Here is a 20,651-nt window from a genome sequence, read left to right as displayed (position 1 = left end):
AGCATTGGCGATCAGAATCTGTACAGTGGCACGACAGATTTTCATCTTGCAAAAGCAAGATGATAAATGGATTGGAATAATCAAAACATTGGCAATTATTTAATCATTCTTTTGGCGACCCTTTCAGTTTTTACCCTGAGGCAAGAGCCTCGTTTGCCTCACCCTTGACAAGGCTCTGTGACCACCCCATTTATAATGGACTATGCCGCATAGTTCGAGGTATAAAAAGCCACACAACTTTGTATGATAGAGCAGTAATTTGCATCTGGTCGTGAAAGTCAAAGTGAAGTAGCAGTTATGGGATATAGTGCAGACATCATAGTTTCAAAAGGGCAAGTAACTTTTTATATTTAATAGTATTAAGTGCTTTCTTAAAATGATGGTAAAGGAAGGCTGGAGGAATATTATTCCCAAGAAGTTTATTGTGGAGAATTTTGATATTGCCTAAAATCAGACTTGGTGTTACATGTGGTGGCTATCCTGATGCATTCAGAGAGTATTATATTAGAATGCACATTTTTTTTAAATGTTGGAGTGCCAGTGTGTGAAGTTGATCACATTAAAGTAAAAAGCATCTCTTTTGTATATATATATATGTTAATAGTTGTGTGTAAGTTTTTGATGTTAATGTCCAGGTCTAAGTAATTAGCAGAAAGGTCATTGTTATTAGTTCTTTCCAGAGTGCCCCTGGTCCATAAACCATCCCAATAGTGAAATATCATTCTTTTCAATGTGGCACATGTTTCTTACAACTGATACAAGGTTAAAGGCATGTTCAGTTGTGGCTATACTTTGCCGATCTCAGGCAAGGGAAGTAGGATTTTTTATGAGTTATTCTTGATAGAATTGCAATCCTCTCCACTGGATGGGAAAGACCTGAGTTTGGATCCCGTTGATGATGTGAGGAATTTTTATGAATCTTTTTCACAATGTGGCTGAGTTAGTTGGTCTCAGGGTGAGGGTAGCATCGTTTTTTCTCCCGGAAACTCTGATTTTTCATCCTGCAAACAGAAAATCAACCACAGAACACATGCAATATGGTCTTAGTTGATGTGCTCCTGAAACTGTACAACAACAACAAGGTGTTTCAGCCTACAAAACTAACTTGCAAATGGGCCTTATGGAAATTATGAGTTTTGCTTCCAGCTTGAAGCTTACTACATGTATTAATGTTATTGCCCCTATCACTCTGCTCTGTTCACTTTTCTTTTATTCAATTTAGATTTATCACCCATTCAGTGATGATTATTCCTCCTGACATGCTGGTGTAGGTGGCTGTAGAGTGCAGAATAGCTGCCACCACTGGCCAGCTATTCCACAATCAAAATCAGTGTGCAGAAAAATATAAAATAATAATAAAATATAACATAAAATAATAATGAGAATAAAAATAATTTATTTTAATTAAAATTTGAAAAATTCAAAAAATCTATGATTTTCATTTTTAGGTTTCAAGATGCACATATAAAAACTAACAAACTGAAAAAGAATAAAAAACTTTCTGATGTTGTCCATCAATAAATGAGTATCCAATCAATCTCTGATTGTCCAGAACATTCTGAATTAAAAATGTACAGCTCTTTTTCAGAAATAAAAAAGAAATTTGAATAATACATTATTCTGATTGGCTTAGATCAGTTAGCAGTGCATATGACACATTTTCCATATTTAGTAATAAATTTTTGGCAGAATTACACTAAAGTTATTACCACTCAGGTAAGCAAATAGCCGGATAATATTCTGAAATAATATGATTGTGTTGGCGTTCAAATACGTTATGACAACGAGGGATTTTAATTCGTTCATTGATCTCTCCAACCTTCATTCTGACACAGTTTTCCTCCTCTGCACGAAATGGTTTATATAACTGCAGTATTTCCATGGCATCGGTGTACAATGCATTAACTTCATTATTTTCGTGATTTTCACACTTAAATTTATGTTGAATTAGTGCACAGAGAATTAATGTTCTTCTTATTGCCCACGTTAGGTCACTGAGCTGCTGTACAGAAGCATGATTTAGATACTTTTTGATCCAAAGTGATAACGCAGTTATACGTTGCATGCAGTCCAAGTCTGATTTTATTAAGCACATATTAAAATTACATAAATTACACTTACTAAACAAGGCAACAATGGTTTTCAGGGCAGAAAGTCTATTTGCATTGAGTGCGCTAGCATCACCAAGTACAGCACTTATTTCCTTTGCAATAGGTGAAAATGCACATGATGGCACTAAAGTCCTTTTCAATTCAGACAGCAGTGGTTTTATTTTATGCTGAATATTATCTTTCATCCTTGACTTCTTCAAGTTGAACTTGAGAACATTTCCATATCTGTAATTATGGCTAATAGGCTTTAAACATGATGGACATCTTGCTCCAGTATTCTTTTCCCAGGACTCATTCAGCCATTCTGATAAATATTTATCTTCCACTGCATGTCCACAGTCAACTAACAATACATAACCTTTCTGGAGACTTTTCTCATCCTTCTGCACTATCATTTCACTTGTACAGCAATAACATGTTGACGGACATGGCTCACCACAAAATCCAATGCACTGATGTCCACACGAATACACAAACGTGCATGGTTGATCACACTGAGGTCTGTCACATTGCTCACCACACCTACGAGTGCAAACAAAATGTTCACACTTCCATTTGCACGGCTCGGGACATACTGTGCATGGCCGGTTACAAGGATTTGTGCAGCGATAATGAGGACAACAAACCATACACCGTAGCATGCAGAAACATGGATCCCCACATGTTTTTCTACATCTGTGCCCACAGGGCAACAACTGCTTGCACAACTGGGGACACCGCTTGTGTATCTGCAAGAAAGAGCACTTGGAACAAATACCAGTACATTTATGTCCACAGTCTAGAATGGCTGGACATTTCTCAAAACATGCTTTAACCAGGATCTGAGATTTAGGATTCTCTTCCATGCTACCACATGCAACCTTGACCTTATGCCCACATGAAGAATTAACAGTAATCATTTCCTGACATCTTTTTCTTAAATTGTCTTCATCTATAGTTACATATTCACCACATGCAATTTCTACTTCATGGCCACACAAAGAATTAACAACAATTACTTCCTTACATCTTTTTCTTATGTCTTCCCCCAGTGTGGTATGCTCACCACATACAACTGCTACCTGATGGCCACAAGGAGAGCTAACAGACATAATTTCCTTATATTCTGTATTGGAGTTCTGAGAAACACAGTCCAAATCAGTATTAACACTATCATTTAAATAAACAAATTCTTTATCATTACACAGAAATGATGCATCTTCCTCTTGTTCATTTTCCAAGCCCTTTGTATTGTTTCCACCTTTAGTAGTTTGAGAGAAATCTTCTTGATATCCAGATTTATCAAAAAAACTGTCATGAAGATTTATTTTATCCTCAGTCTCATTATTAGCATTAAGCTTAAAACATTCCTCACTTTCTTCAGAAGATGAAATGCTGGCTACTACATCACCACCATTTTCATTGATTTTCTTGAGAAGTTTTCCCTCCATTTGCTCAAGTGAAGGAGTGCTGGGCTGAGGAGACAACTTTGAACTTTTGACAAAAACAAAGTTTTCTGAACATTTTTCACAATGTGATTCTGTATGTATTTGGCCTACATGGCATTTCTTTGGGCATTCATGACCACAGCTAAAATGATAATGGCATGGCTTTGAACATTTCAGCTGGAAATCTGCTTGATTTGAAACCAATCTTTGTGTTTCTGGATGCAAAGAACATTGAATAGCTAGTTTAGGACCAATAGAATTCCTCTTGGTTAATTTTTTAACTATAACAGACCACAGCTTATTCTTTTCTGCATAGAGCATAAAATTACCAAAGCAATATAAAGCATGTTTAGCACGTGATAAGGCCACACAAACACGATTGCTTGCACTTAGAAAACCAATGATTTCAAAATCATTGCTGCGAACAAACGAGATAAGAATTATCTTATTTTCTTCTCCTTGAAAATTATCGACAGTTGATATGCATACATTTGGAATGTGCTTTTCTTTTAATAGTTTTTTAATTATGAGCAACTGGCCAACATATAGTACAAGAATGGTGATTTCTGATGTATCATATCCCTGTTCTAGCAGATATTTAAAAAGGCTGACAACAACTTCAGCTTCTCTTGTATTATAATAACTTCTGGCTTCATTGTATTCATTTTCTGGATATTGGTGACACATAAAAAATACATTTTCTTTCATACCCTTAATCTCAGGGTAGTTGCAAACTGTAGGATGATTTTCTAGCGATGAATAAATTTCTGGTACGAGAAGTTCAGCTATGGAAGGTTGCATTCTGTGCTGTAAATGGAGTGTCTGTGATGGTATTCCATTTTTAAAGAGCCTTTCAAACATTGATATGTCTAAATGATACTGTTTTGCCAACTGAAAAACAGCATTTTTAGGCCTCAGTTGTTGGTGATCACCTATTAAAATCAAGTGTTGAGCAGAGGTAGGTATGGCAGTAATAGCATGCCCTTCTAGAATTTCTGCTGCCTCCTCAAATATAACAACTTTTGGTTCAATCATCTGGATTAATTTTCTGTTCTTGGCAGCAGAAGTTGCAGTGGAGGCAACAATATCAGCTTGTTTTAAAATGATACTATGAAATTCAGTTTCCTCCTCACTTAACTGTTCAATGAGTTTTTTATGAATGTCTTCGTACAATGAAATTTCTGACTTCAGTTTTTTTTCTAGGTTTCTTCTCCATTTCCAAAAAAGTTTCCAGCGGTCCATAATAAATAATTCCCATATATCAGTAGTTTCTGATATGTATTGCTCTTCATAACTGCATTCCTTCTGTTCTTGTACAAGTTCGGGCAAATTACTGATACCACTAATATCATCTTCTTCATTTGTTTCATTAAAAATATTTATCAGCGTTTCTGTAATTTCAATAACATCATGCGAACTGAAATGTACACATCTGCTGTCATTCCATTCAGAGTTACACACATCACTGGAATCCAAATTTCTGCTGTTGTCAAGATCTGTTTTAGATGTTTTGGGTATTTCCATACATGCTTCATGAGCGAATGTCTCTAGATTTTGAAAATAGAGCTGTCCATTTTCATTGGAAGACTGCATGTGCCTTTTACTTTTTAAGAATTCTTTGCTTTCTGCTATTTCTTCATATATATGAATGAACTGTGGAGTTAAACATAGCCACTCCCTTATAGACTGCACCATCACCTCCCATTCCTTCTTATGAACTGTCTGCCAGTCAGCTTCACCTTGCTTTATTTGTATGCCATCAAAAATAATACTGCTTTCTTCGTGTGCACTATTATCCAGTATCTGCACTCCACAATATAGGGGCTGTGACATTAGAAACTCTAAACCAGAATTCAAATTCTGCAACTTGTTTTTTAAATAACTGATTCTATCATGCAAATGATGTTTTGATTTATAATAAGGAAAACCCGAATTTTCGAATAGATTTTCAACTATCTCTAAGGAGTCCAGTATCTCCTTTTTAAGTTGCATATCTTTTTCATTATATTTGTTCCACATTTTTAATAAATTATTATGGTTTCTAATTGCACTTGTGATATTTTTTAATTGATGTGGAATCAATTCTTCACATTTTGTCCTACTGCCAACCCTAACAAATTTGATACTGAAAGGAAGGAATCCTTGAAGGAACTGGTCCAAAGCATGATTTGTATAGCAAACAACTAAAATTGGAGATCTAGTTGCTTGATCCATATTCATTAAAATAGTGTTTACAATTTTCTGCCCTAAATAAGTTTTTCCTGTTCCAGGTGGACCATGTATAATGCATATCTTATTTGTTAATGCTAAGTGAAATGCTTTCATCTGATGTTCATCTAATCCAAGGATGTCAGCAGCAGAAGGCCAACTCTTATCACTTACACAGCATTTAAGGGTAGGCTGTGAATTTATTTCATTGCAACTAGATCCTCTGTTCAAAGAACTATAGGAATATGGAACATGTGAGAATTCTTTTTTTTCTAACGTCTCTGGAATGATACTTGATGGCAGCTTATACACAAAATCAGGATGGAGATAATCAGGCAAGGAAGCAAAGTTTCTGAGAAAAACTATTATATCAACGAGTGCAAAATTCTCTGCAGATATATCTTTCATTGCTTTGAGAGTATGACGATAAGCTTCAAAGTAAGAATCTGGCTCAAAAGCAGTATAAATAGATAAATCTAATTTCAGAACCTTTCCCAAGTCAGTCATTGTTGTGAAATCGAATGTACAGTTTTTACTGACTCCAGTTGTTGGAAAGCGTTTAGTAACACAAACAAAATACATGGTCTCAAAATTATCTGACGAGAGACAAATTAGACTTTTTGGCTTCAATTTGTTGGTATATTTCCAGTTAACACCACTTGGAAACTCTACTTCAGCTTTGTAAATAAGGCCAGAGGAAGTATAACTAGTCTTCCCTACAGTGACATTGTAGACATGACCAGTAGCAAGATTAGTTGTTGGATGATCCTTAGAATGAAGAAATTTATACTCCATAATTCCTTCTCGAAAGGAATGTAACATGTCCTCTCTAAGCAGGCGAAAGTGCACATCCAAATAATCCTCAATGTTTTTATACCAGCCATTAACAATGTTTTTTCGTAGAAATACAGGCTCTGAGGAGAGTATATCAGCTGCAGATGGAATGATAGATAATGAATGAAAATCATTTGGAGGAGTCACATTATCCTCAGAAGTAGGTGAATCCTTTATTACAGTTGAAAAAAAATGCAATTTTTGTTTCTCCAGTTCAACAACAGATTTCAGAATATTTTCTGAATCTGGAATATTAGCTTTATTTTTCATAAGATAATCTTTCAAGAATGGGAGAAGGATATCCAATTCACTGCTTGTCATTGAAGGCATTCTGTAAAAAAATTCTTCTAATAGCCTCACTAAGTTTTTTGCCATTTCACAAACATCACTTGATAGAGAAACACATTTTGTTAGAGTGCATGGGACTGTGCTGAGAAGAAATAAGCAAGATGATTGAAGTTTCTGAATGAGGTTCATAATACTTCTTGAACCTGATGCATCACATGCATTAGCCAGCAAATATAGAATTAATTTCACCTCTTTGGGTGTTAAATCATGTTTTTTTAGGTAAGCCTGCAAATGCTTATTTTTATTATTTAAATAATTCAAAATGCATCCACTAGTTTTCTTTGAAACAGATGTCATTTCATCCAATTTGCTCCCATTTTTCCTTCTAGATTTTCTGTTTTCTGGTACAGCAGACTTCCTTTTCTGAAAGCTTTCATTTGTTACCAAGCTTATCAAATTAATATTTTTCTTATCCATACTTTTAACTTTAATTAATTCACACATTTGCTCAATTTTCTTCACCCCGTTTCCATTTTGTTACCTTGCATTATGGATTCATTCAAATTAATTCACATCAAATTGGTAGCATGCTTCTTCATCTTTCTTTTTGCTATTGTGTCCTAAGGTAAATATATGGAACCACTGAAGTACCTGCAAAATATATACTGTTCTAAGTTTGTTTTCTGCAGAATTTTATAAAATTAGTTAAAAATTAGCATACTAATATCTTAATATGTATTAAGATTTGTATTACATCACACAGATAACAAAAACTTTTTTTTATTTTTTGGCTGATGCTGTATAAGCTTGCTTTCTTGCATCATATGCCTCTACTAATGCTAACTTGGATTATTAAGGAAAGTAACAGCTGATTGTGTCATTTTTTAAATGCATTACTTTTATACCTTGTATAATTACATAAAAATTAATAAACTAATCTGTTCTTGTTAAAATAGGTAGAGCCAACCATTCCTGGGCAGAGAAACAGCTTCGAACTGGAAGACCCCACATTCTTTTTCAGATATGTTTAGCAATAGCAGAGAATAGAAGGAATTGTTTTTCATAGAATCCCTCCCCATTTGGAAGTCAACAGTAATTGTTCACCTATCAAGAATAAAAATTGAGTGGGTCAACATTTTCAAGAAGCATATAACGAAAAGGCATATAATAATGGATAGATACAGGTTGCTTTCCTACCATATTCAAAACATCTTCAACGGTAAACAAATTGCAAAAGAGCACAAGAAGACACTGTACATAGTCAGGAATCTCCAACAATTCTCCTCAAACTGATCTCTCTAAAAAGTTTGCATCTCTATGAATTGAGGAATTCCATACTCTTTACTTGGTAATATAAAAATGTCACTGGAAATAATGGTGCAGCAGTACATCAGTCAGGAGATAATAGGAAGTAATAGTTATGACAATCTCGTTTCTACTAAATCCCATTTAGTAAGAACAATACTATTTCTTTGTGTTCTATCCTTTGACTATTACTTCCAGTGTTTCCTCAAATAGGAGAGATGGATGCGTCATTTAGCCTAATTCCTAACCGCCCAAGCTTATCTCATATTAACAAGGGAAAATAGGCATTTCTTTTGCAAATACCTTCAGACATTTTTTTCACTTAGATAAAGAGAGCAGTATAACAGCCAAAGTGTTATGGAAAACATACTAATTTTTCTGAGGTGAACTGTAAGAGAGAAAGGCCTCATACATGTTATAGCTTAGGACCATAACAAGTTTAAATGCAGCCCTGGTTAGGGTAACTGCATTCTGTCTTGGGGGATGCTGCTGTGTTGCAACAACCCCCAAGGCAGAATGCACTGGTCTAAGAGGAGCTAGTTGTCTATCAAGGAAATGAAAAATATATTGGGCAAAAAGGATAGGTGGAACAGGACCAGGGTATGTCTGGCAGGAGCAAAAGTTGACTTTGTAGAGCATACAAAGTGTACAAAAGTGTCTTTTAAGTGTACAAAAGGTGATACTGTTGTACACATTGGAAGTAATAACATTAAGACTAGGAGATCTTCAGATTTATTTGCCAAATACAGAATTTTTTTCAGCATAATCTGTGCTTATTAACAGAAGAGGCTGCTTCTACGGGGATGGGGTACACTTAAATAGAAAGGATGCAAGAATATTTGCTGATGCTATCGAGGCAGTGTTAGGCAGGTTGGAAAACTGCTACTAGTTTGGGGGATACACAGACTAATAGATTAACAAAAGCCACAGGCAGAGGTTAAAGTGATTTTTGCATTGCTTTTATTGGATTTCAAAAACTGCTAGGAGTCATGGAACAAGTAAATACATGGGCTTGGGCTGTGTTAGGGTCAGGGCCAGATTTACACAAGCTAAACAAGCTACAGCTTAGGACCTCACTCCATCTTAAAAAATTCTTTTTTAATATTGTCACAGGTGAACTGTAAGAGAGAACAGCCTCATACATGCTTAGGGTAACTACAAGTAAGAACAGGTGCACGTATACTTGCATGTACACCAATGCTAAGAGCATAGTAAATAAATTTGATGATTTTAAGTGCTGGTCAAGACATAAAAAGGAGACATTGTTGGGATTTCAGAGATGTGGTATCACTAACACAGAAGGCATACAGAAATTGAATATGGGGAGTACAGTATATACAGAGAGGATAGGAAGGGGAGGGAAGTGGTTATAAGTGCACAAAATTTACAGCAGTGCATCCAGTTGACATGGGTGACCATTGCAATGTCGAGTCAGTTTGGTGTGACATTAGTATTAGCAATGGCCACGTGGTGTAAGAAAGCTTATGGCTTATGGTGCATCAGCCAAAAATAAATTTAAAAAAAAATTTAAAAACACAATAATAAAATAAAAAATAAATAAAATAGACTAAAATAAAAAAAAATAAGAAGAAGAATATTTTTAAAAAATAAATAATTAATAAGAGAAAAGGAAATGTGAAGATGAAATGCTCAAGGCATAATTATGTTATGGATTGAAATTAACTATATAATATCAGTATAAATACACCGTAGTTTACCCATAAGTTTAACTACATACATAGTGTAATGGCATCATTTAGATTTTATCTCGTGTTGTGGCTACCTTCACAATGAGATAACAGGTATTGCACTACTTCAAATAAATAATGCTTCTCTAGTAGAGGAGACCACAGAAAGGATAGGATGGGAGGAAGGGTTATGCTGTTAGTTAAGAAACACATATCTAAGGAAGTGCATCCAGCTGACATGGGTGGACAGTGCAATGTTGAGTCAGTTTAGTGTGACATAAGCACTAGGAAAGCAGCAAAATTGAGAGTAGGCATTTGTTATAGGCCTAATGACTCTGATGAGTACAATCAACAACTGTACTGAACTGGATGCAAAAAATAATTTTGATATCATATACTTGGATTTCAGGAAAGCTTTTGGTACTGTTATGCATGGAAGAGTACTCTACAAATTGGAGCTGTATTGCACTATGGAAGTTGCTACAATAGAAGTTATGTTGAGCTGGAGAAGACAGAGAATGGTAATAAATGAACGCTGCTGTTCTTGGAGTAAACTTATTAGTGGAGTCCACCAGGGTTTGGTGTTGGGTCTACTGTTGATTTGTAGATTTACCAATGATATTGATGAATGTATATTAGGCTTAATGCTGAAGTTTTCAGATGATACAAAGGTTGGCATGGTTGTTAATGACAGTGCACTACTGCAATGGGATCTAGAAAATTTGGGCAGATGGGCTGAGATGTGGCAACTGAAGTTTAACCTTGACAAATGCAAAGTACTGCATATGGATAGAAATAACCCCAGAGAAACTACCAACTGTGCTACACTTCAGTGGTAGAAAATGAAAACAACCTGGGAGTAATTGTTCAGTCAGATATGAAGTTTTCTGAAGTGCAGACAGACTGAAGAGTAGCTTACGGAGTCTGTCAATGATATACAGGAATTTTTCCAGCAGGGTTAAGGAGGTGAGTGATTATCCCCTTGTATATGGCAATGGCCAGGCCACACATTGAGCACTACATACAGGTCTGGTGGTCTCATTTTAGGAAGGATGTAGAGCTGTTGGAATGAGTACAGAGAAGGGCAACAAGATTGGTGAGGGGGAGCAAAGGGGTGGTGTTACCAAGAAAGGCTTCAGTTTTGCAAATTGCAGTGTCTGGAGACTAGGCACCTGCAAAGCGACCTGATTGAGGTGTATAAGGCATTGAATGGATTGAATGAGCTCAATGCTGATTAGATTTTTCCTCAGATTACAACCTTGAGAGGGCATAAACTGAAATTTAAGGAAAGTAGTAGTAGATGTATGGAAATTTGCTTTTAGCCTGTGGGTGGATAATTGGAACAAACGTTCATCTGTCATAGTGGAAGTCGATAACTTAGTCGATTCTTCTTCTTTAAATAAGTTGAAGGCAGAACTAGACAGGTATTTGGTCTGAATGTATGGATGAAATAGGCAGGGTTTTTTTATTTCTTTTTATTTGGCTGATGTTATAGTAGTAGTAGTAGTAGTGACATGTGATGCAAGAAAGCAAGTGTATGAGCTTATACAGCATCAGCCAAAAAAAAAAAAAATCACACCATTCCCTCCAAATGCCTGTCCAGTTCCTCCTTAAATTTATTTAACTTATCAACTTCCACAACGACAGATGGAAGTTTGTTCCAGCAATTGACCACCTGCTGGCTAAAGGCAAATTCCCGCACATCTATTCTACATCTGGCCTTTCTTAATTTGAATTTATGCCCCCGTAGGTTCGTAATCTGAACAAGTGGAAGGATCCCATCAGAATTCAGCATGCTCAACCCATTCAAGGCCTTATACACCGCAATCAGATCACCGCGCAGGTGCCTAGTCTCCAGCCACTGCAATTTGCAGAACTTAAGCCTCTCTTGGTAAGAGGATCCCTTCATTCCCCTCACCAATCTTGTTGCTCTTCTCTGTACACGCTCAAGCAAATCTACATCCTTCCTAAAATGAGGCCTCCAGACCTGTACGCAGTACTCAAGGCGTGGCCTGACCATTGCCTTATACAGAGGGACAATCACCTCCTTTTCCCTGCTAGCAAAATTCCTATATATCATTCCTATATATTGGAGTATAGTGAATTGTACTAAACAGAATTAATAAAACATTTTCTTTTATTTATTTTTAATAAATAAACTATTCAATCTTATTTTTAATAATCACGTATGACATGGCATTACCGATATATCTGACGAATGAAAAATAGAACTTTATAATTCGTATCTTTTGTACCTATTGTGTGCGCATTATGGCCTTAGCTGCCAATGCGCCATTAAAAAACCAAACCAAACCTGTTGTGTTCTGAAATAGCTTTTAAATTTGCCGAAAAAAAAAAGAGGGAAAGTTAACCCTTGGCCTTGTTACCGTAATTTACACATGTAATGTTATTGCAACAAAGATGTATAAACAGTTAAATTATTTTCAGTAGAAATAAAAGCATCATGAGAAACATCCATAGACAAATCAAGTGTAACCTTCAAATGATGGTCGTAGATAGAAAACTGATTAATCATGCATTGCTTAAAATAGAGAAGTGCCAAATAAAAAAATAATAATAATTTTACCTTTCCCAATAATGCAAATTGTAAGGAACACTTTTGCATAAAATATTTAAGGTGAAGTGTACAACCAATCTGTAAATTAGCTGGCAACGGAAACTACCACCAACGAGACAAAAACGAACAATTCTAAACGAAACCAAAACGAATTCGTTTTCTGCGCATGTGCAATAGCTATGTTTCAGTATCGTTTTCTATCGAACATGCAGTCACAATCACAATAAACAAGGACATAAACAAGTTGGTATAAACTTGTACCAACTTGTTTATGTCTTTAAAATCCGGCACCTCGAGCTTGAGAGTTTCGGATTTTAAAATCTTCCTGTTTTCAGGGAGGCACTAGTGGTTCAACAGGACTTTTAAACGAATATTCATAGCTTATTTGGATGAACCACTTTACAGTGTCCTTTGGTTGTCTTTGCATAGGGACCCCCAAAATATTAGCGCCCCTTTAGATAAAACTATTCAGGCCTTATTTTTTTTTTTAACCTCTTCACTCGCTGTACGTGAGAAAAGTGTAAAATACTGTAACGCAAACATCGAAAAGTACTGTAAACATAGAAATTCAATTTTTCTTTTTTAATTTATGACTTTCATTTATTATTTCTTCTGGAAGAGTTATTCCTGAGTGTTTTTTGTTTTCTGGAGATAATTCTTCCTTTCTTTTGTTCTTGTTACAGCATGTTATACGCCTCTGTTGACATTATATGGCTAAGACAAAATGGCGGATCTACTTGAAAGTCGAATAAATGAAGTGGGTTAATCAGTCTGAGCTGAACTTGATTAACACTTTATTACAGAGAATACTGAAATTTATTGTGGAAACGGTTATGAACAAGCCATACTTTGGCGATAATTAATCGAATTTTGGATAATCTGAATTTTAAGTTAAGATCAAATTAGAAGTAGTGTGAAATTAAAGAACTTTCAGAAGCATAATCTTTAATTACCTTTTCTTTTATACGATTTTCTTGGAGAGATGAAAGCATTAACTAATATGTTTTGTTGCCTTTTTTCCCTTAGGCGATGAAATGTTTGACAAGGATCCAGCATTCCACTTTAGGCGCATCCCCAAAAGGTTTTCTGTGTACATTTGCTTTTGCAGCAATTTAAGAAAATCTATCATATACCCCCAGGGGCTGACATCTGGTGAGTATGAGCTTGGCACACCCGGGGTCCTGAGCTGGATATCATCATTCTTCTCTTTCTTTCTTGGTGATTCCTCTCTCTCAGGGTAACTTGGGAATTTTTTTTGTCTGATGCAGTATAAGCCTCACGCTTCTTACACCATATGGCTAATAATAATAACAACATGCTGGACGCTGAGTCTTCAGTATCGCGTATTTTTCCCTGATAGGCGATATTTAAGTCCAGCATATATCATACATTAGGAACGAGTACAGAGAGGGCAACGAGATTGCTGAGGAGGAACAAAGGGGTGCTCTTACCAAGAAAGGTTTAAGTTCTGCAAATTGCAGCGTCAGACTAGCCACCTGTGAGGTGATCTGATTGAGGTGTTTAAGGCTTTGAATGATTTGACTCTTTGAGCAAGTTCGATGCTGATGGAATTCTTCCTTTTGCTCAGATGAGGGGGAATAAATTCAAATTGAGGAAAGATAGTTGCGAAATAGATGTGCGGAAATTTGCTTTTAGCCAACGGGTGGTTGATTGCTGGAACGAACTTCCATCTGTCGTTGTGGAAGTTGATAGCTTAAATAAATTCAAGGAAGAACTGGACAAATTTTTCAAGCGAATGGACAGATGAATGAGAAGCTTTTTAATTTTTCTTTTATTTTTGGCTGATGCTGCATAAGCTTGCTTTCTTGCATCAATTGCCACTACTATGCTAATACTAAAGGGTGTTGCTATTTCCTTGTTGATATTAAAAGCAATTTACTGGGGAAATTTTAAATTTTCTGACCATAAAATGGTAGCTAAATTTCATATCGATTTTGACTAGTTATGAATATTCAGGGAAAATAAATGGTGTGAATAAATGGAGTGAATTCTACACCAGTTCGCATTTTTAAAGGGGGAAAAACGACTTTACCTGACTAACCACATTAAGTGATGACGTCAGCATGAGCTACTATCAGCCAGCGAAGGGCATTATGAAGTGAGATGTATAGTACCAGGTTGCTTTGATTGACATTGAAAAGTGTGGACATAAACAATCATTGGTTGGCATGGGGACTTCATTGATGGTTAGGCAGCCGTTTCAACAGAGCACAAGTAAGCTCTCTAGGTCTAGAATTCAGATGAATGTAATTTAAACAACCGCGACATTATAGCCCATGTGAAAGAGTACCCTTTAGAGTTTTTTCACACGTTATGGTAATTAACTGGAGACAGATCTGACTATAAAGAGGATGTACGAGCATCTCCCAACGAAATTTCCACAGTCTAATATTTTGAGAATTAATTGTATGAGATTGCTTAGTATTGTCAATGCATCTTCATATAGCGAATACATTTACAAAGTCCGACAATATAGCCAAAAATGTAAGTAAATATATTTTTCACATTAAAATCATTTAAACCCATTACTACTGGCTAAAGTTATTTATTTTGTTGAGAGTTACATAACGTAATTATGACAGATCCTCAGAATTATTATTTATGATTAATTTAATTTCATTTTTCCAGTTAGTGTTGTGGTAATTTAGAGGTGTTTTTAAAGGTAATTTAAAGGTGTTAGGAGAAACTATCTAACGTTGAACTTTTATACGCATATTGATTATAAATGGCGTCCATGATGTCTGGATTTTTTTTAAAAGATACATTAAATTATTTAATTAGTATGTATTTATGAAGCATCAGCAATATACTGTAAACAGGGCCGAACCAAGGTATTTCCGTACCTACCCTGTGGAGAAATATTTTTCGGAGCCCCTTTAATAAGGATATATACATATTGTTTTTCTTTCTCGATAGCCGGAAACAGAATTGGAACAGCAGGTTTTTGTCACAGTGATTCGGTTGAAGTGGTCACAAGTTGAAACTGTGACGAAAAAAATCAATGTAGGGTTTTTCCTAACCCAGCTCGGAGTGCACTGTCCTTGAAACGAAAGACAATTCTTGGTTTAGTTTCGGTTTCGTTTCTTGAATTTCGTTACCACTCGCAGTAGTTGTTACTACTAGGTGTTATTTTTTGATTGTGTGCCCATGTGAAGTCGAAGTCGCCCTAGTGGGTAACACAGTTGGTAGGATCACTCTCCTTCCCACACCAGGTGAAAAGATTCGAGTCCAGTCGATGACGTGAGCAATTTTTATGGGCTGAGTTAGTAAGAATCAGGAGAGAGTAGCTGGGTTTTTAATCCAGCAAGTTTTTAGTCTAGCCACCGATGCTCTTGAAATCCTACTACAATAACAACATATGAAGTCATCTTTACTAAGTACAGTATTTATAGCCAACTTTTTATTGTAAAATGTAAGCATTTCTTCTTCTTTTCCTCAAATTAAATATTCACTTCTGTCAAAGAAATTGGAACAATGCCATTACTGTTAGTCGAGGGCCTCCCCCACCTCGTTTTAGGGCCTCTAAAAGTATGTGCGAAATGGTTACAGACATTCTACCTTGATTTCTAGTAAACAATTGCATGAAAAACGCTTAAGTTTATAGAAATTTTTAGTAGGGAGGAGAAAGGAGAATTTTTCGTAGAACACGAACTAACAGACAGTTAAAAGTGAATAAATGGACATGGGCCCTTAGAAAACTTGACCCAACCCAGTGGAGGATTTCTGCACAAGCGCAAGAGGCGCGCACCTGGGACCTCATAAATAGCGGGGGCTTCAAATCTCATGTCTCAAAAAAAAAAAAATTGTTTCATTTTTAATTTTTACACTCACCATTATTATCGTTACTGAATGAAACTATAATTTAATATGAGAAGTTATGCGAATATCCCTACATATTATATGAAGGATCTATGCGAACTAAGTGAATCTGAAGTAGAATACGTATTATCATTAATGCTTAGTTGTGCCATTTTTTCATTTAAACATTAGTTAAAATATGTTTGAAAGAATTGCGCAACCAAAATGATTAAAACCGCAACACCAAATCTAGAGCGCGTGCTATAGTAAAAACGTGTGCGTAGAATGCACACTGTAGTGGTACCGAAAATATTTAGAGGGGGGGCTCAAAATTGAATTTCGCCTGGGGCCCCTCAAGTACTAAATCCGCCACTGACCCAACCTTAAAAATATTTCGGTAAAACTAATCATAGTTTATAATGCTATTTCCTCACCCCTCACCATACAAATTTCTGGCTATGCACACTAATTTAGAAAGTTCTTTATGATTGCATCCGATAAAGTCTGTAAAACTATGGCCAGGAGCGAGCCGTCCTTAGGGTGAAAGGGGTGCACTCCATCTGGCCACCAACATTCAAGGGGCGTGTGAAAACCTGAAACTTACACATAAGAAGAAAATTTTAAAGGGGGGCCAAATTCAATTGGCACCCAGGCACCACATACCCTAGAAACACCCCTGACTATGGCACATTCCCATTAAGATTTATTATGGACATATCATGAAGAGGGTGAAAGACATTAACTGGAACTTGTGAGTTGGTCACTCGCACACTAGTAAGACTTTTGTGGGTTTATTGGATGATTGTTTTCTGCAGCAGCATGTTCGAGAGGCGCCTCCGTAGCCAAGTGGGCAAGAGCAGCAGTGCGTAGCACACACTTCTTGATTAGACCGGGGTTCGAGCCCGTGACCACCGAATACGGAGGATGTGGAAAGGTCAGGGAAATGACCACCGCATATCCCCGGAGCAATATGGCCTTAGTTGCTAATGCTCCTAAAAACCAAATAACAAACATGTTCGAGAGGCAACCAGAGAGGGTAATACTCTTGATCTGGTTATGAGCAGTGGTCATTCGTGTATTAAGAATCTGCAGATAAAGGAACCACAAGGTGGCAGTGATCACAATGTACTGATGTGGGATTTACTTAAAGATATAATAGGTTTTTGATTCCGTAAAGGTGACTACAGCGGTCTCAGACAGTTTTTAATTTCTGTACACTGGGACCAACTGATGATGTTACCAACACCAAATTCTAAGTGGGAAGCATTCAAGTAATTAATCATGGAAGCTACTAGACGTTTCATACCTATTAAGAAATATTGTTCAAGGTTTAGGCCTAAATGGTTGTCAAATGAAGTAGACTCGTGGCAGAGAAGAAAAGTGCATGGAATGCATATAAATTATCAGGCGTCTACAAGGGTGTCTATAAGATCCTATGGCAACAAATCTCATTTTTTTACCAGTGCAGACTTTAGCTCACCAAATTGACAAAGGAGTTGGCTATCAGCATGCAATGCGACTCCCAAGGTGGTCCCATACATATTCGGTCGAATTTAAGGTGAATTTATCGTGTTGGCCAAGGAAGTCATTGGATATCTTCAATTTCAAGATATTCCTCCACAACTTGATCTCTATGTATGAAAAGAAAATCTGGGTTGACTGCCCCCGTAAAATGTCGCATATAAGGTCCGAGGAATTTTTCTCGGTACCTCTGCATAGTTACAGTACCCCTATCAAACACATGAAGAGGGTGCGGCCGTTGATCATTATTCCGTCCCACATATACCGCCTCCACAGCAAGTGTTCCTTTCCCTGATGTTAGAGGGATGGTACAGCATTCCTATCTGTAGCGTTTTTTTTTTTTTTTAGCCACTGAAATCTCTTGAAATTAGGTGGCAGGACCTGCCAGAGTAAATAACTATAATGCTAATGTACCTGGTCTGCCTCCACGGGGCAGAGTGTGGACAACGTTGAAACCCATTAGGGGCCCAGCGGCTAAATGACCAGAGGAACAACGGTACACGACGCTACACATATACAAAACCCATACACTTTTAAACCTCTGGCATTGACAGTGTTTTGTTCCACACCCACAATGTATACTACGCGGAGATGGGGGAAACCCTTGGTTGCGTTTGAGACTAAACACACTCTACACTCTCTCCTCATTCTCCAGATGAAATAATGTCTAGAATCTGTTTGTAGGCTAAAACGGAAGTCATCAGAGAACATAACTATACTACGAGTTACACATTTTACTAAGTATCTGTTAATTTTGTAGACGGTGAGGTATACCACAATTGTAGATTATTCAAAATTACCCCTTCTAAATTTTTTCTAGATATGCTTGATATAAACACATCTAAATCATCTGCATATGCTACTTTATGGCAATATTCTAATTCTTCAATTAACGACTAAATAACGACCATTCCTGATAGGATTATTTTCTTTTGTAATTGCTAATAGTTTCTCTGTAGTGTTCAAAATAATTACAGACCTGTGGCTTCTCAAGGAGGCTTTAAGTATTGCCATAGAACTGTGTTATAGTAGTCCTGGTTCACTATTTGGCCAAGCTGTACAAATTCATATTGAACATACCCTGTAAGTTAAAAAAAATACGATAAGTATGATATCGAGACTATTTTGATTTTCTTGGCTTTGGAGAAGACGAAGTCTTCCATCGGAGGATTGGACTTTTGTTTCCAGGTCATAAACCAAAGATTCATCAACAGTAACGAGCCCTCGTGGGTAGCACAGTTGGTAGGATCACAATCCTCCCCATACCTCGTGGAAAAGACTTGAATTCGAGTTATGTCGATGACAGGAGGAATTTTTATGGGATTTTTTTCACAACATGGCTGAGTTAGTCGCTCTCAGGCGAGGACAGCATAGTTTTTTCTCTCCCGGAAACTTGGGTTTCTCATCTAGCAAAGAGTAAATCGACCTCAGAACACACATAGGTTACAGACAATATACACGGAGCAATATGGTCTTAGTTGCAGATGCTCTTAAAAGCCTATTACAATGAAATCAACCAGTAACGATGGAAGAAGACAGTGTTTCAGTAGCAGCTCGCTGAATTTCGCACTCTCTGTGCTCATCAGTGATGATGCAAGGCACAAACTTGCATGAAACATTCCTAAATTTTTCGTTAAAACTAACTGACATGTCCAATCTCGCCAGCAACTTCGGGGTTAGCTAAATATCAATCACTCCTGAGTGGATCACGAATGCGATTGAATCATTGGTTTCTGAAGCTAAAGAGCAACGAGAGCAGGATCGTCTTTGAAGAGAAGCGTCCCTCTTGAAACTTGCCAAACCACTGAAAAGCCTTCGAAGGGTACACAGTAACAACTCTGGCAGTAGCTCAGTGAAATCACTCGTTTTAAAATCCAACGAAACACAAAAAACATCTATTGAAAGCAGGCTGATTCATTCAGACTGAACACCATCAGCTGATTAATGTCTAAACAAATCATCGAACATGTTCCGACAAATCGAAACTCTCTGCAACGCTGGAGTTTCATAATTACTCTTACATTGGTAGGTGTTGGTTCCCGTTGAGGGGACTAACAGCTATCAATGTAGAAGCAATTAGCAACAATACTATCTGTATATTCGTGTATTATAGTATCTAATTAATTAATTAATGTAGATTTAGCTGGAGATCCTTGAAGTTACGCTCCTAAATAAGGATGTAAGGGCTTACCTGATTCCTAGAGTAGAATTCCTTCCAACCCAATTTAGGAGAGTAACTCTAGGGATTTCCAGCTAAAATTAAAATAACTGTATACAATTATTACAATAACTAATTTAATTAGTTATTATAATAATTGATTTTAATTATTGTAAATTGTGTTTTGTAAAATATTAGAATTAATACTCATAATAGTGTTAAATGTTAACAAACAGCCTAAAAATAGTTAGCCTGTTACCCAAGGATCCGAAGTTTAAGACAAGACTGTAACCCCATCGCTAACTTTAATTTAATTAATTATTTAACATAATTAAATTATTATTAATAGAATTTTGTAAACTTTGTAGAATTTGCATCTCAAACCAATGTTCCAAACCTAATGATGAACAATCACGTAGATCCCTCCCCTTCCAGTTAACTATACTTTGCCTACTTGAATTCTAAATTATATTTCTTGAGTAACTTATTTTTATTCTTTACTTATTGTCTGAAATTATTTTTTTTAATTAATTTAAAACATTCTGTATTTTACAGGGTTCGAAACTATTTTGTATACGGGCATGAAGACACCAAACAACAGCAAGAACAGAAGAATTGCAGGAGCATGTTATTGAAGAATTAATGGACACTCAAATCAAGAAATCCTGCTAGGAATGAATCAGAAATAAAAAGATACACAATTAAAATAATAGT

The 20,651-nt window shown here is 36.4% G+C and overlaps 1 protein-coding gene across 1 annotated transcript; it reads right to left on the bottom strand.

Annotated features, from left to right (window-relative positions):
• Positions 1 to 1,705: 1,705 nt before the first annotated feature.
• LOC150083841 (NFX1-type zinc finger-containing protein 1-like) lies at positions 1,706 to 7,345 on the bottom strand. Its single transcript, XM_090375416.1, has one exon. The coding sequence runs from the start codon at positions 7,343 to 7,345 to the stop codon at positions 1,706 to 1,708; it is 5,640 nt and encodes a 1,879-aa protein (XP_090231542.1).
• Positions 7,346 to 20,651: the final 13,306 nt, after the last annotated feature.

The sequence above is a fragment of the Mastigoproctus giganteus genome, chromosome 6 (assembly GCF_048544385.1).
Source record: "Mastigoproctus giganteus isolate SK-2022 chromosome 6, ASM4854438v1, whole genome shotgun sequence".
In the NCBI taxonomy this organism is placed as follows: domain Eukaryota; kingdom Metazoa; phylum Arthropoda; class Arachnida; order Uropygi; family Thelyphonidae; genus Mastigoproctus; species Mastigoproctus giganteus.
The sequence above is the reverse complement of the archived record's forward strand: the minus strand, read 5'-3'. Positions and strand labels throughout refer to the sequence as shown.